This window comes from Podarcis cretensis (assembly GCF_951804945.1).
Source record: "Podarcis cretensis genome assembly, chromosome: 3".
Lineage (NCBI taxonomy): Eukaryota > Metazoa > Chordata > Lepidosauria > Squamata > Lacertidae > Podarcis > Podarcis cretensis.
Window position 1 is genome coordinate 18,927,535 of NC_137172.1, and position 13,842 is coordinate 18,941,376.

The 13,842-nt window shown below is 47.3% G+C and overlaps 2 protein-coding genes across 3 annotated transcripts; both read left to right on the forward strand.

The window, feature by feature from the left end:
- Positions 1–513: 513 nt before the first annotated feature.
- PTCRA (pre T cell antigen receptor alpha) lies at positions 514–5,674 on the forward strand. Of its 2 annotated transcripts, none has more exons than XM_079969025.1 (5): positions 514–616; positions 1,541–1,864; positions 2,628–2,669; positions 4,421–4,553; positions 5,018–5,674. In XM_079969025.1, exons 1-5 carry the CDS (start codon positions 550–552, stop codon positions 5,163–5,165), a joined length of 714 nt encoding a protein of 237 aa, XP_079825151.1. In that variant the 5' UTR covers positions 514–549; the 3' UTR covers positions 5,166–5,674. The 2 variants fall into 2 exon arrangements, with proteins under 2 accessions (XP_079825151.1, XP_079825152.1); XM_079969026.1 differs by having other exon boundaries at positions 1,544–1,864.
- Positions 5,675–7,515: 1,841 nt separating this feature from the next.
- On the forward strand, positions 7,516–13,638 carry CNPY3 (canopy FGF signaling regulator 3). The gene is made up of 6 exons (XM_079968996.1): positions 7,516–7,720; positions 9,624–9,747; positions 10,489–10,585; positions 10,713–10,835; positions 11,618–11,735; positions 12,542–13,638. Exons 1-6 carry the CDS (start codon positions 7,600–7,602, stop codon positions 12,790–12,792), a joined length of 834 nt encoding a protein of 277 aa, XP_079825122.1. The 5' UTR covers positions 7,516–7,599; the 3' UTR covers positions 12,793–13,638.
- The last annotated feature ends 204 nt before the right edge of the window (positions 13,639–13,842 follow it).

Sequence of the window (13,842 nt, forward strand, 5' to 3'; positions counted from 1 at the left end):
TATGGGATACCAATATGATACATGCATCATCTGCAATGCAGGTAAATAGTAGGATGATTTAATCAGGAAAACAACAGGTGTAAAATATATTTGAAACCATCCCTCAGCCTTGATCCAAACTCTGTCCCCATCCCCATTAACACTTTAAGAAAATCAAAAAAATAATCTGAGAGACCCTGGTTAGAGACTTCCCATTTTGTACCTTCCTTGGCTCTGAGATTTTCGGGTGCGTTCTGGACCTGCTGCCCTATTCAGTGCTTTCTCTAGTAGGAGATATGTCTCTCAAATAAATGTGCAAGCTTTCGGAGTACCACAGGACGCTGCAATTGTTATGTCAAGTTCTGGTGGTACTCACATAAGCCAGTCACACAGCTAAAATAATCAAAAAGTGTGCTTAAAAAATCACACCAAAACACCTCTGTTGTTTAGTAGGGAGCAGCTGTGCAACCGTTAGCTGCGGGAAAGGAGTACTGAGGTCAGAGAGGAAGAGAGATGGGTTGAGCACATTCTAGCGCACTCTCTGTTTGTCTAGCTGCTCATTCTCACAAGATGTCTCCAGCTCTCCACCTTACGTTCCAGCACCTCCTGACCAGCGCAGCACTCCAACTTCTGACCTGTGAGTAAAACACCATAGCTTATTTGCTTGCTTGTTGGGGGTCAGTGTGACAAGTATCATTCAGAAGGCAGGGGGAGTCCATCTGCCTGATGTTATACGAGTTTTTAAATAAACAGAATGAAATAAAAGAACTTGGGATCTGGAATTTTAAAATTGTCCCACAGGGGCCTAAAGTCTGCACTAAAGTTTAGAGTCCAAACAGAAACAAAACAAATTATATTTGACCAAAATTGTGCACTCAAAATTAATTATAGGACTGCAGAGTTGGGAGTGATCCCAAGGGTCTAACTCCTTGCAATGCACACAATCCCCCATCCAATTTGAAACCATACTGGACCCTGCATAGCTTTGCAAATGCAGTAGCAGTTTTATTGCTGCACCACCATGCTAATCAGTACAATAGAATGTGTAGTACCTTAATTTTGCATCCTTTAGCCTGCAAAACCAGACATGGGGGTGGGGGTGGGCAGGAAGCAGAGTTTGTCCCAGCAGGAGGGAATGTTATAAAACCAAACATGCAAATGTTATAAAATGTTATAAAACCAAACATGCAAACCAGAGGCAGAGCTGCCTGGCAGAGCTGTTTGCTTGGAAACCTTTCAGAAGTGTCTTATACAACCTTTGGGCCTTGGCAAGTAAGCAGCAAGAGTTTTGCAGAGTGGGGTGCTGGGGAATCATTGCCACAAGTTCACCTGCCGGGACGACCCTTTCTGCCTATGGGAGTTGCTCTGACCCCTTGATCATTCATTGAATTGGACAGAAACCGTGGGATGGGAAGAATCCCTGTTTTTATGAAGTAAAAACCAAGCGAGGCTCCACCAAGAAAAACCCAAAAAAACATTATCTGCATAATTTGTGTACATAAAAACCAGTAGCTCTCCGATCAAGTAGTTTTGCTCATGCACGTTTATAATAAACTCTCAGCAGGTCGCTTATCCTGGAGCTTAAATGCAACACTGGCACCACCGCTCCATGTGATAGTAAACGGCGAAAGGAAGACCCTGGTAATTTGTCTGGTGAACGATCTCTCTGAGGAAGCACTGGGGGCCATTCGGTTTTCCAACGAAAATGGGAGCATGCTGGAGTCTTTCACCTATGGGATATCTAGGGAAGACGATGGGACTTTCAGCAGCATCTCTCAACTCTCCATCAGCACCAAAGAATTTGGATCATGGAGTACAGTCGCTTGCTACGTCGCACCAAACGAAACTTCAAAGACATGGAGCACCACCTCCCTTCAACTCTCAGGTATTCATGATGGGAGTATGGACAGTAGATGTACTTTTAGTAAAGGTAAAGGGACCCTTGACCATTAGGTCCAGTCATGGCTGACTCTGGGGTTGCGGCGCTCATCTCACTTTATTGGTCGAGGGAGCCGGCGTAGAGCTTCCGGGTCATGTGGCCAGCATGACTAAGCCGCTTCTGGCAAACCAGAGCAGCGCACGGAAACGCCGTTTACCTTCCCGCCGGAACGGTACCTATTTATCTACTTGAACTTTGATGTGCTTTCAAACTGCTAGGTTGGCAGGAGCAGGGACCGAGCAACGGGAGCTCACCCCGTCGCGGGGATTCGAACTGCCGACCTTCTGATCGGCAAGTCCTAGGCTCTGTGGTTTAACCCACAGCGCCACCTGCATCCCCCAGATGTACTTTTAGGACCTCATAAATTAACAGTGCAACCCTATGCATGTCTAATTAGAAGTAAGTCCCATTGAGTTCAATGAGACTTACTCCCAGGTAAGCATGCATTGGAACGCAACCTCATGTATCTAAATTACTGTTATCCTGTTACACTTAAATCCTGCCTTTTTGCCAATGAACTCTCTCCTTCAAACTGATGTGACCTAATACAATCAATCGATCAATAAAGACATTTATGCACAAATTCCAGGCGCTTCAAATCAGTAAATTAATAACCTGGAAACTTATGAGGATCTAACACAACCAAGGCAGGCATGCTACCAATCTTTCCCTTGCAATGTCTTCTCTAAGTCCTAATTTTGTCTTACAGAAGAAAATATGGGAGATCTCTGCCTGAGCGAAAAGCAAGAAGGTAAGAACAACAATGCATTCTCCTTCCAATCTCAGTTATACTAAGAGCTCAGTTCCGAACCTGGTGTTTTGGGGGCAGGAATTCAGACAAAGCTGTTGTAAGTATACAAGGCTAGTGTTTGGACCCTTGTGCCATGACGAACAACTAAATTCCAGATTCAAATATCCTCATAGAACACAATTTGAACTATTATGAATGAAGCAGATTAGAGAGGAAGGCCACAGCTGCAATTCTATCCATACCTATAGGGTTGGTGCCAGAGGTCAGGGGGTCTTTGGCATAGTGTTGCCCATGCCCTCCAACCCACTCCCGAAGCATTGGTTGGCATCCATCTGTCTCGGGGGACAATGGAAGAGTGCGCCTGTTGTAAGGTTACAGCGCCTGCTGTGGCTGTAGAGACCGATACAGAAAAGACATGTTTTGTTGCAGCTGGGGCAGATGAAGGCACTCGGTTGTGCAGATGCAGATCCGGTTGTTCTCTGTGCACTCTCCCAGTAGTCATTTCTTCTATGGTCACTGCTATGGACGCACAACCTGTGTGTCTCCAGGTACTGCAGTTGTCTGCAAGGGAGTCTCACATGGTGGGATTGGTGTTGCCAGCTTTCATATCACTTCTTTGTAGTGCAGATCTGCTCTGCCAACAGGCCTGGTGCCCGAAGCCAGCTCCCAATAAAGCACATCATTGGGGATCCTGCCATCTTCCATTCTGTGGACATGATGCACCTGGGAAGCAAGTGCACCTGGGAATCAATTTTTGCTAACTGAATGAGAAATTGAGGATAAAAGACTTGGCAGGACCTTGCGCCCAAAGATGAACAACAAAACCAAAGACAGAGCTAATATAAGGGCTGGTCACCCTTTGAGTGCTTGTAGAAGTAGGAAAAAGAGAGAGTTAGAATTACAAAATCTGCTATCCTTTTGTTAAGAGTTGATAATGAAAAGTGTAAACTCAAAATTGTCTGGAACTACCTTATCAATCGGGATGCAGGTGCCACAGAGCCTAGGACTTGCCGATCAGAAGGTTGGCGGTTCGAATCCCTGCGACAGGGTGAGCTCCCGTTGCTCGGTCCCTGCTCCTGCCAACCTAGCAGTTTGAAAGCACACCGTCTGAAGTAGATAAATAGGTACCGCTCTGATGGGAAGGTAAACAGCATTTCCATGTGCTGTTCTGGTTCGCCAGAAGCGGCTTAGTCATGCTGGCCACATGACCCAGAAGCTGTACGCCAGCTCCCTCGGCCAATAAAGCGAGATGAGCGCTGCAACCCCAGAGTCGATCACAACTGGACCTAATGGTCAGGGGTCCCTTTACCTTTACCTTATCAATCAGATTACTGCTGTCTCTCCTGATAGTTTGATCACCTACTGGGCTTGGCAGCAATTAAGAGATAACATAGGCCTGTATCCAGAGCAGGGGTAGGCAACCAGATGTGGCCCAATTGCCTTCTCATTCTGGCCCACGGACAGTCTGGGAACCTGTGTGTTTTTACATGAGTAGAATGTGTGCTTTTATTTAAAATGCATCTCTGGGTTATTTGTGGGGCATAGGAATTCGCTTTCATTTTTTCCCTTCAAAATATAGTCTGGCCCACCACATGGTCTGAGGGACAGTGGACAGGCCCACAGCTGAAAAAGGTTGCTGACCCCTGATCCAGAGTATTGGGTGGGGCGGGGTAGAGCACAAAAGTGGCTGGGGATATAGTTATTCTGTGGATATTACTCTGCCTTATTCTTTCTTCTTTTTGTGGTGGCAGCCCAAGAAGAGTCATTGTTCATTGAAGATCTGCATAGCCGCTCACAGATCTTACTTCTTCTGGCTATCAGAATTTTGCTGTTCAAGTTACTCCTGTTTGACGTGTTGATGACCTGCTGCATTGTTTACAAGAGGTAATATTGACCACAACATCCAATGTATAGACCTAGTCCAGATATAAAGCTAAGCCAAACCATGGACTTGAACGAGCAAGCAAATGTGCAGTTTCCTGGATCACGGATTGTGGTAGCAGTGTACCTCTCTCATTCTGCTGCTGCCACGCTACCCAGAGCTACGCCATGGTTTGGTTTAGCATCACATCCAAAACCAGGCTCATGGTTTGCCTCACTTCAGACAAACCACAATGTTTGTTCCTGGTTTACTGCTGATGGTTTGTCTGGGGGAAACACAAGCATAGGTTTGGATGTAATGCTAAGCCAAACCATAGCTCAGCCATGGGTAGAACGGTGGCAGCAGAAACACCACTGAACTCTTTGAAGGAAGGGTATGGTGTTAAGATGATGATGATGATTGATGATGATAATGATGATAGCAAAGTTCAGCTCCCAACCTGCTGTAATCTTCCCTCTCCTTTCAGGGAAGATATACCATTGCACCTGAAGCCTTCCAACGTTTCTGCAGTTCATCCACACAGAGTCAGAACTGCTTCCGTCACAGAAATTGTTGCTATGAAAAGCACAGAGCAATGGACTAGGGGGAAAGGCAACTTTCACATATCTCGCTGAAAAGAAGGAACACCATATGGAAGCATATGGAAGTATGTGTCCTGGAGATGGAAGCATTCACTTGAACAAAAGAGGGAGAGACTAGCCTGGTTTGAATACAGGCTGAAAAACAGGCTTTTGGCTTCCTTTCATCTGCTTCTGCTGTGACCTTTGATTTGGGTTCTTTGATGCTGAACACTAATCGGACAACTAAGCCAGGCACCCAGGCTGTAGCAGTACATGAATAACAAGTCTTGACACCCTTTCGATATTCTAGTGTTGTAAGCGCAGTATGTGATGCCCTGAGAAGAATGTTTCTCTCTTGAATATTGCCGTGTGATATTTCTTTGTTCATAATTGTACAGATAGTCTTGCTTGCATTGTCCTCAAATATACAGCTTGTTGTCATCAGTATGAGAGAATGCCTAAGGCAGGGGGTCAGAAACCTGTGTCTCCCTCCAGATGTGGCTGGGCTATAACTCCCATCATTCCCGACCATTGGCTGGGGGACCTGGGGCTGATGGGAGTTGGAGTCTAATAACATCTGGAGGGGCATGGCTTCACTTAAGAAGTGGGTGCTGTTTTTCAGCCCAATGGCCATGTTCCTTCCAGGAGCCGCATAACAGTTCATGTGTGGTGAAGGTGGGTGCAGCCAGTTACTCGCTGCTTACCAGCCAGACAAGCAAAGAGGTATTTATCACGTTTCAAGGGCATTTTCCAGGGGCAGTGAGGGGTGTGGCCTGGGGGGCCTGAGAGTTGGGCAACCATATTCAGCCCCCTGAGCTTAAGGTTCTCCACTCCTTTCACTGCAGTAGGGAGTGAGATTCTGGGTTTTCAGCCCTTCCAAAGTAGCAAAATATTAATTGCATAAGAAGTCATTAGGTGCAGGATCACAAGTGCATCTTCATTGCTCAGCATCTGCAACATCATGTCACAGTGGTACCCTGCCTATGTGAAACAACAGCTGTCACAGGATGAACGGCACAGATAGACATCACACCATCTTTAGCAAGCAGGGCTCCAGTTCTGAATCTTGGCAGGTGCAAGGAAGGTGCATGCAAGGGAGGCATGGGATAGGGGTTGGTTCCTCCCTACATTCTTGGGACTGTTACTTAACAGACATATGAATACAGTTAAATGCTCTGTGTGTGCTTACAGAACAGCCAAAGCATGTCTAGCATTTTTATGAGGATTTCTGCAGCAATTGTGGATTGTAACAACAATCACAAAAACCCTCTTCCTTTTTGTATTTTACAGGTGCTATAAATCTGTTTTAAAAAGTAAATTACTTAATTTTTTAATAATAATAATTGTAATATTTATACCACACCCGATACAGGGTTGCCTTCAGATGTCTTCTAAAAGTCAGATAGCTGTTTCTTTCCTTGACATCTGATGGGAGGGCATTCCACAGAGCAGGCGACACTACCGAGAAAGCCCTCTGCCTGGATGCTTGCAACAAGAATGTATGGAGCAGGTAGGTAGCTGCAACAGCCAGCAGAGTGTTGTCGATTACGCATGCTGCCAAAATACGAACTCGCTATGTAGCAAGCCCCTCTCCACCTCAGTCCTCCCATCTGCAGTTGAAAAGCCAAAGCTGGAGCCAGCCTGCCTTTTAAGCAACTGCTGCAGGTTTTGAGATGGGAGAGAGTAAAAAACAACGAGTAGCTGCGTATATCCTGACCATCTCAGTAAGTTTAGGTTACTGTTTTAATAAGTTCGCAAACCGTCTAGAACACTTAAGTTGATGGGCAGCATAGAACGTCATTAAGTAAAAAGTAACAGCAAAGACCCTATATATGTCACGCCAGAAGCGGTTTAGTCAGAGATGAGCACAACAACCCCAGAGTCGCCTTTGACTGGACTTAACCGTCCAGGGGTCCTTTACCTTTTACCTTATCCCACTGAGTTGGAGTCACCTTATCCCCATGTAAATGACTACACAGGATCGCAGCCTGAGAACGCAAAGTAAAAGAACCGCCGCTCTGGAACCGGATAAATGGAAAATCTGAAAGGGTGGGAGGAGCATTCTCCCTACTCCCCACCGCTGGCGCGTTACCTGCGCCCAATATTTGTGAAAGCCTTTTTTACAAAAATGAATGGACTGAACATTCCAGGGCCGAGACGAACGGAGGCGAGCACCAATCACATGACAGCGTTGGCGACACTCCCATTGGCTGACCTGCGGGTCAAGCGAAGCTGCTCCATTGGAGAAGCGAGAGAGAGCCCCACCCCTCCCCGCTCCTGATTGGCTGACATCTCAAAAGAACGGGAGCCTCGAGCCGGCCCGTTGGCCTCGGCGTGACACGTTCCCGGCCGCCATTGGCCAAGGGCTCCGGTTGTTATAGCTACGCTGAGGGAAAGGGAAAGGGGGGAGGTTCCCGGAAGCGCGGTGCCGCGCTCTGGAGGGCTGTAGCGGCGTGGCGGCCTCTCGCGGGGGTCTCCTCCTCCCTCCATGGCTCCCTGGGGTCCCGCCGTCGCGCTCTGGCTCGCGCTGCTGGTAGGCCCGGCGCCTGGGCGCGGCGGGGCCATTGCCGAGGACAGCGAGTGGGTCAAGCTGCCCAGCAAATGCGAAGGTGAGCAAGGGAAGCCCCCCCCCAAAAAGAACCCCCGTTATTGCAGAGCTGTGGGGGGAGGGGAGAAATCAGTGCCTGTGTTTTGATTTTCCTCATCCCTCCCTGCTCCTCTTTCCTTCCGTGTCGTGTGAATTATTGTTATTAATACTCATTAATTACATTTGCATACCGCCCTTCATCCAAAGATCTCGGGGTGGTTCGCAGCATCATCATAATAATAATAATAATGGCAAGAACAGAAGCAAAACAAACCAATAACTCCCACCCCTCCCACAAACACATTTAAAAGGACATAGAATGATGATGATGTTGATGATGAAGATGAAAAGCCTGCAGTTGGGAGCCTTTTGGGGTGAAGGGTGGGGCCACAAATGCCCAAAATAAAATACAGTGGTACCTCGGGTTAAGTACTTAATTCGTTCTGGAGGTCCGTTCTTAACCTGAAACTGTTCTTAACCTGAAGCACCACTTTAGCTAATGGGGACTCCCGCTGCCACTGCACTGCCAGAGCAAAATTTCTGTTCTCATCCTGAAGCAAAGTTCTTAACCTGAAGCACTATTTCTGGGTTAGCAGAGTCTGTAACCTGAAGCGTATGTAACCTGAAGTGTATGTAACCCGAGGTACCACTGTAAAAGGGGTAGTCAAAAACAAACAGGGGGCTGATGCTTCCTATGGGGAAAGGCTGTAGCTCAATGGCAGTGCGTCTGGCTTGCAAGCAGAAGCTCCAAGGTTGGTTCAGTCCCTGCTGGCATCTCCAGGTAGGTCTGGGAGAGACTCCCTGCCTGAAATCTTGGAGTGGTGCTGCTTGTCAGTGTAGACAGTACTGAGCAAGATGAACCAGTGGTCTGACTTGGAGTAATGCAGCTTCCTATGTTGAAAACCACATATTGCCCAGCCCTAGACATCACTATATAAGGTTATAGGTAAAATGATGGGGAATCGGCGACACTCAGTATTTTACTGGGTGACAACTACCATCATCCCAGATCTTTCTTGATACTGGCTGTGGCTGTTGGGGGTTGGAGTCTGACAGCCTCTGTGGGACCACAGGTTCCCCTCCCTTGGCGAAGGACTTCCAGCACGAAATATTGACAGGTGTACAGGTGGACTAGCTTATGCAGGGGCACTTATATAAGGTAAGGCTGTCAAGAGTGAAAAGGGGATCTGAGAAGCGCCTTGTCACTAAAAATGGAACTTAACAAGTTAAAGAGGAACAGAGAGAACTATGAGCCGGAAGTTGCAGAAGAGGTTCACTGAAGTGAAAGCTGGAGTGGTATTTAGGTAGAGGGTTAGAGCTGCCTTCAACCTGCTGCACTGTTATTGGGGATCATCCCTGAAGGTTAGGCTGGCTGGGGCTGATGAATCCAACAACATCTGGAAGGCTGCTGTCAGCCCCAGCCAGCACAGCCAGTGGTCAAAAATGATGGGATTTGTAATCCCAACAGGTTCCCTATCCCTGCCTTATTTTCTCCAAATATAAAGGTAAAGGGACCCCTGGCCATTAGGTCCAGTCATGGCTGACTCTGGGGTTGCGGCACTCATCTCGCTTTATTGGCCAAGGGGCAGCGCACGGAAACGCCGTTTACCTTCCCGCCGGAGCGGTACCTATTTATCTACTTGCACTTTGATGTGCTTTCGAACTGCTAGGTTGGCAGGAGCAGGGACTGAGCAATAGGAGCTCACCCCGTCACAGGGATTTGAACCGCTGACCTTTTGATTGGCAAGTCCTAGGCTCTGTGGTTTAACCCACAGCACCACCCGCGTCTCTGCTCTCCAAATATACACCATTGTTTTATTTCAATATGACCTGCACTGTAAACTCTGTTATCTGCTTACCTACTGGCTTTTGATCACCAATTAAAATATGTGAGTGGTTACTAACTGGTTCTTTTCTGTCTTTAGTTTGCAAGTACGTGGCTTTGGAACTGAAATCCTCCTTCGATGAAACTGGCAAGACCAAGGAGGTGATTGACACGAAATACGGCTTTTTGGATGGCAAGGGATCCAAAATCAAGTACACAAAATCGTAAGTGAATGAGGCTGTTGAGAGACCCTTGGAGGCAGACGTTCTTCACCTTGTACATTATTGCGATATCTTGGTCAGTAAGTAATTCAGAGAGGGTGTTAACTCTCCTGAATCTTACTTTTGTCTGCCAGGATATAAAATGCAAAAAAAGTCACACCCATAAGTCACTTGCCACCCGTTCCTGCAAGGAAGGAAGGTTTCTTATTCCTTCTGCAGGATTAATTGAGCTCTTTGGTTGTGCAGTACGCAATTTATAGGACTCCCCCAACATGAAGGCAAAAAAGTGACTTTTCAGTAAATATTGGACACCCTAAGTTCCATTGAAATTTGGTGGAACTAACATACATAATTGGATGCTTTAGGTCCTATTCTTAGATGTGCCTAGTTCTTACTGTGTTTTGGGTTTCTAGTCCTCAATGTTATATGGGGTTTTGAAGAAGGTAGGACAGGTAACTCACAGATTACATGAGGCGAAGTCCCAGGGGTGTATGCATATACACTGTCTATTGATTGAGACTGTGGAAAGGCACATTTTCACAGTTTTTCTGGAAAGCTACATTCCAGATTCATAAGCTCTTACTAGCGAAGTCCCATAACACATGGAAATTGATCTCAAGCAGTAAATTGTGAGTTGGTAAAGTGCTGAGGTACATTCTACCAGCTGCTATTTTATATTTGTGTCATTGGACACTCATGCAGAGATCTTGCCACTCACAAATACACTCCCCCCCCCCCCTGCAGGGACATTCGCCTTATTGAAGTGACAGAAAACATCTGCAAGAGGCTTTTGGAATACAACCTGCACAAAGAGAGAACGGGAAGCAACAGATTTGCAAAGGTTTGCAACATCTCGGGATTTCATCTTGTTTCCAGATTTTTTTTAAGAGCTACTTTTCTGCTTTTTGTTTTCTTTGCCTGTCTTGGCTCTTCCAGGATACACCACTGAACTCTCTCACTTCCTTTAGGGTATGTCTGAGACCTTTGAAACACTGCATAACTTGGTACACAAAGGAGTGAAGGTGGTGATGGACATCCCTTATGAGCTGTGGAATGAAACCTCTGCAGAAGTGGCCGATCTAAAGAAGCAGGTACAGCCCCTGGCTTCACACTTTGTGAAGGCCACATGACTGATGGTGGCACAGCAGTTCCAAGTAACTGGAGCTCGTGGTTGATCTCCTAGAGCACCTTCACCAATCTGGGCCTCTCTGGATGTTTTGGACTACAATTCCCATCGGCCCAAGGCATCCGGGGAGCCCCAGATGGGTGAAGGCTGTCCTGGAGGATTCTCCTTTCGAACGGGAGAACTGAAAGCGAGAATTCTGCATTTAATGCTGAAACCACTGGCCTGTCAATCACATTTTTAGGGTGTATTCCAAAGGTACATTTTCATGGATATTGGTGGGGGTGGAAAACTAGTGCATAACCTAGCTCAGGCACCCCCAAACTCGGCCCTCCAGATGTTTTGAGACTACAACTCCCATCATCCCTAGCTAACAGGACCAGTGGTCAGGGATGATGGGAGATGTAGTCCCAAAACATCTGGAGGGCCAAGTTTGGGGGTGCCTGACCTAGCTGAAGCAAGGCAGGTCTGGTGATCTGTGGTTAGATGAGAGACTGCCGCATCATGCCACTTTGAATCTATAGAGTTGTAGAGTTGGAAGGGAAGGTCATCTGGTCCGATCCCCCTGCATTGCAGGACTCTGAGGCCAGGTGAGATCTAAATGTAATGTGGCTTTGTCACAGCCAAACTAGGGTTCATTTGCAGTGGCAATGAAGCTGTGGCAATGTGTTCTGACCTACCAGTGTGGTTGAAAACACCACAAGTAAATGTTTGAAGGAGGGTTTCTATCTTTCTTTCTGTCTCTGTTAGTGTGAGGTAATGGTGGAGGAATTTGAAGATGTGATCGAAGACTGGTACCGGAACCATCAGGAAGAAGACATATCCCAGTTTCTCTGTGCAAACCACGTCTTGAAAGGAAAAGACACCAGTGAGTTATGTTTCCTGGGAAGTGGCAGGCCCTGTTACTGGGGTCCAGGGATATGTGTACGGGCGGTGGCCATTATAGGCGTGTTCAGTTAACATGTGGCCGCCGTGCAGGTCCTTTTGGACGTGGAAGAGGATGGAATGGGGGTTGGACAGACTGGGCTTATGCCAATGTACATGGGGGCTGGGAACAGAACCCCTGTGCAAAATGGCCACCACAAAACCATCCAAATGGTTTTCACTTGGGAATGGGGAACCTCTGCCCCAGGTGTTGTTGGACTTCAACTCCCATCAACCCCAGCCATCATGGCCAGTGGTCAGGAATGATGGGCATTGTAGTCCGCACGTTAATTTATCACATTTGCCTGTAGTCCACAGAGCTTGAAGCAGCTTGTTGCTTTCCTTCCCTTGTATTTTTTTACCCTCACAACACCACATTGAGAGCCGAGGGGTCGTGACTGACCCAAGGCTAGCTTGTGAGGTGAGTGACTGAAAGCAACGATTTCAGCCCAGGTTTTCTATTCACCCAGTCATAGTCAATGTGCTGCCCTCCAGATGTTGTTGGACTCCAATTCCCATCATGCACAACCATGCTGGCTGGGGCTGATGGGACCCGGAGTCCAACAAAAACAACTGGATGATACCACCAGATGTACTCACTAGTAACCTAAACTGAATGGAAACTTCATCTAAATAAATTAGGTGGCAAGTGGAAGCATGGGAATGGCGACTGGTATTATGTGCAGAGGGAGGAGTGGAGGCATTGCAAAATCCCATAGTCTCCTTTTCCCATCCCTCTCCTCTCTCCAGGCTGCCTGACAGAGAAGTGGGCTGGCAAGAAAGGGGACGTGGCAAGTTCAAGGCCGAAGAAGTCTAAGAAGAAGGAGGGCAAAGGCAAGAAGTCTTCAAAAAGCAAAAAGAGCAGCAAGGACAAAGCAGGGCAAGAAGGGGAGGGTGAGAAACCGAGTGTCCAAGAGGTCCCTGACCAATCAGAGGAGCAGGATGAAGCAAAGGATGCTGGGAAGGAGGCTCCGCTCTCACACAGGCCGGACGAACTGTAGGCTAGGTGCCAGCCACCCATGCTTTTCCTCGCGTGGACTCGCAAGCTTGTATTCAGGCCACTGAGAATTGCTTTCGCCCACCCGAGTTGCAAGATGGAGATTTCTCAGCTTCCTCGAGGGGGAAATGCCAGGCTGTTCCTGACGGGCAAGGATCGTGGCCTTTCGAACTTTAGCCACCCAGTGTTATGGTGTCTCATCGCAGGTGCAGGGTGGGCCGAACCCAGCTAGCCCCTTGCCTGCTTAGAGGAGCAAGCCAGGCAGAAGTAGGGCCTGAAGGACTGGCTGCCTAAGTCTGCGTGGCTGGTGTTCAAAAACTGAGCCCGCTGCTTTCATCAATTGACCCTCACCTCCACGAGCTTTGATCTGCTAAACGCAACTGGGGGGCGGGTGGAAGGTAAGGAGAAAGCTGTAAGAGATCCAGGTTGGGTTGCAAGGCAGCTCGCCTCTCCAGCCCATTTGACTGAAGCCATGGTAACCTCTCTATAGCCAGCGTAGCAGGCTCTCAACTTGGTACATTCCCTAAGTCGATTTTTTGGAAGGTCCTTCTTTTCATCATGCAGATCACTGCGTTTGCTTGGAGGGAAATAAGGGCGAAGGTACTATTCATGTAAGGGCACTGTGCTTCTGTTGCGATATCTTTTGTTGGTTTGTTTTGTTTTTGAATTACTCCTCACCTTAATGGATCATTTCTTGCAGTTGCTCCAGTCAGGAGAGAACTTGCAGGTTGATGATGTGTTTCCCTTGCCTCCCCTCCCTTAGAAACATGTGCTTTCTGTTGCTGCGATGACCATTCTTCCTGTTTCCTGAAGTCCTGCAAAGAGTGAAAATAAAAGAGTTTTTGAGTAATTTGTGCTCCATCCGGCCTTCCACTGGCTTTCTTCCGCGCACTGCTATATGAATGATATTTACCTTTGTGAATCTTTTGAGGAAAAGGTTGCAATACAGTCATAATAACCTTTGTTTCTCCCTTGGAAAATACATAGAGCAGAAGGAGGAAGTTGGAAGAGTGATGCTTTATTCCCTTTTCAGCTGTGTGATCTTTTCAAGGCT

Excerpts from the sequence above, each read along its gene's own strand:
- PTCRA (XM_079969025.1), top strand. The coding sequence starts at position 550 with ATGTCTCCAGCTCTCCACCTTACGTTCCAGCACCTCCTGACCAGCGCA. Across the intron at positions 2,670-4,420 it reads CCTGAGCGAAAAGCAAGAAG|CCCAAGAAGAGTCATTGTTC; the intron begins GTAAGAACAACA and ends TTGTGGTGGCAG. Across the intron at positions 4,554-5,017 it reads TGCTGCATTGTTTACAAGAG|GGAAGATATACCATTGCACC; the intron begins GTAATATTGACC and ends CTCTCCTTTCAG.
- CNPY3 (XM_079968996.1), top strand. The coding sequence starts at position 7,600 with ATGGCTCCCTGGGGTCCCGCCGTCGCGCTCTGGCTCGCGCTGCTGGTA. Across the intron at positions 7,721-9,623 it reads GCTGCCCAGCAAATGCGAAG|TTTGCAAGTACGTGGCTTTG; the intron begins GTGAGCAAGGGA and ends TTCTGTCTTTAG. Across the intron at positions 10,586-10,712 it reads GAAGCAACAGATTTGCAAAG|GGTATGTCTGAGACCTTTGA; the intron begins GTTTGCAACATC and ends CACTTCCTTTAG.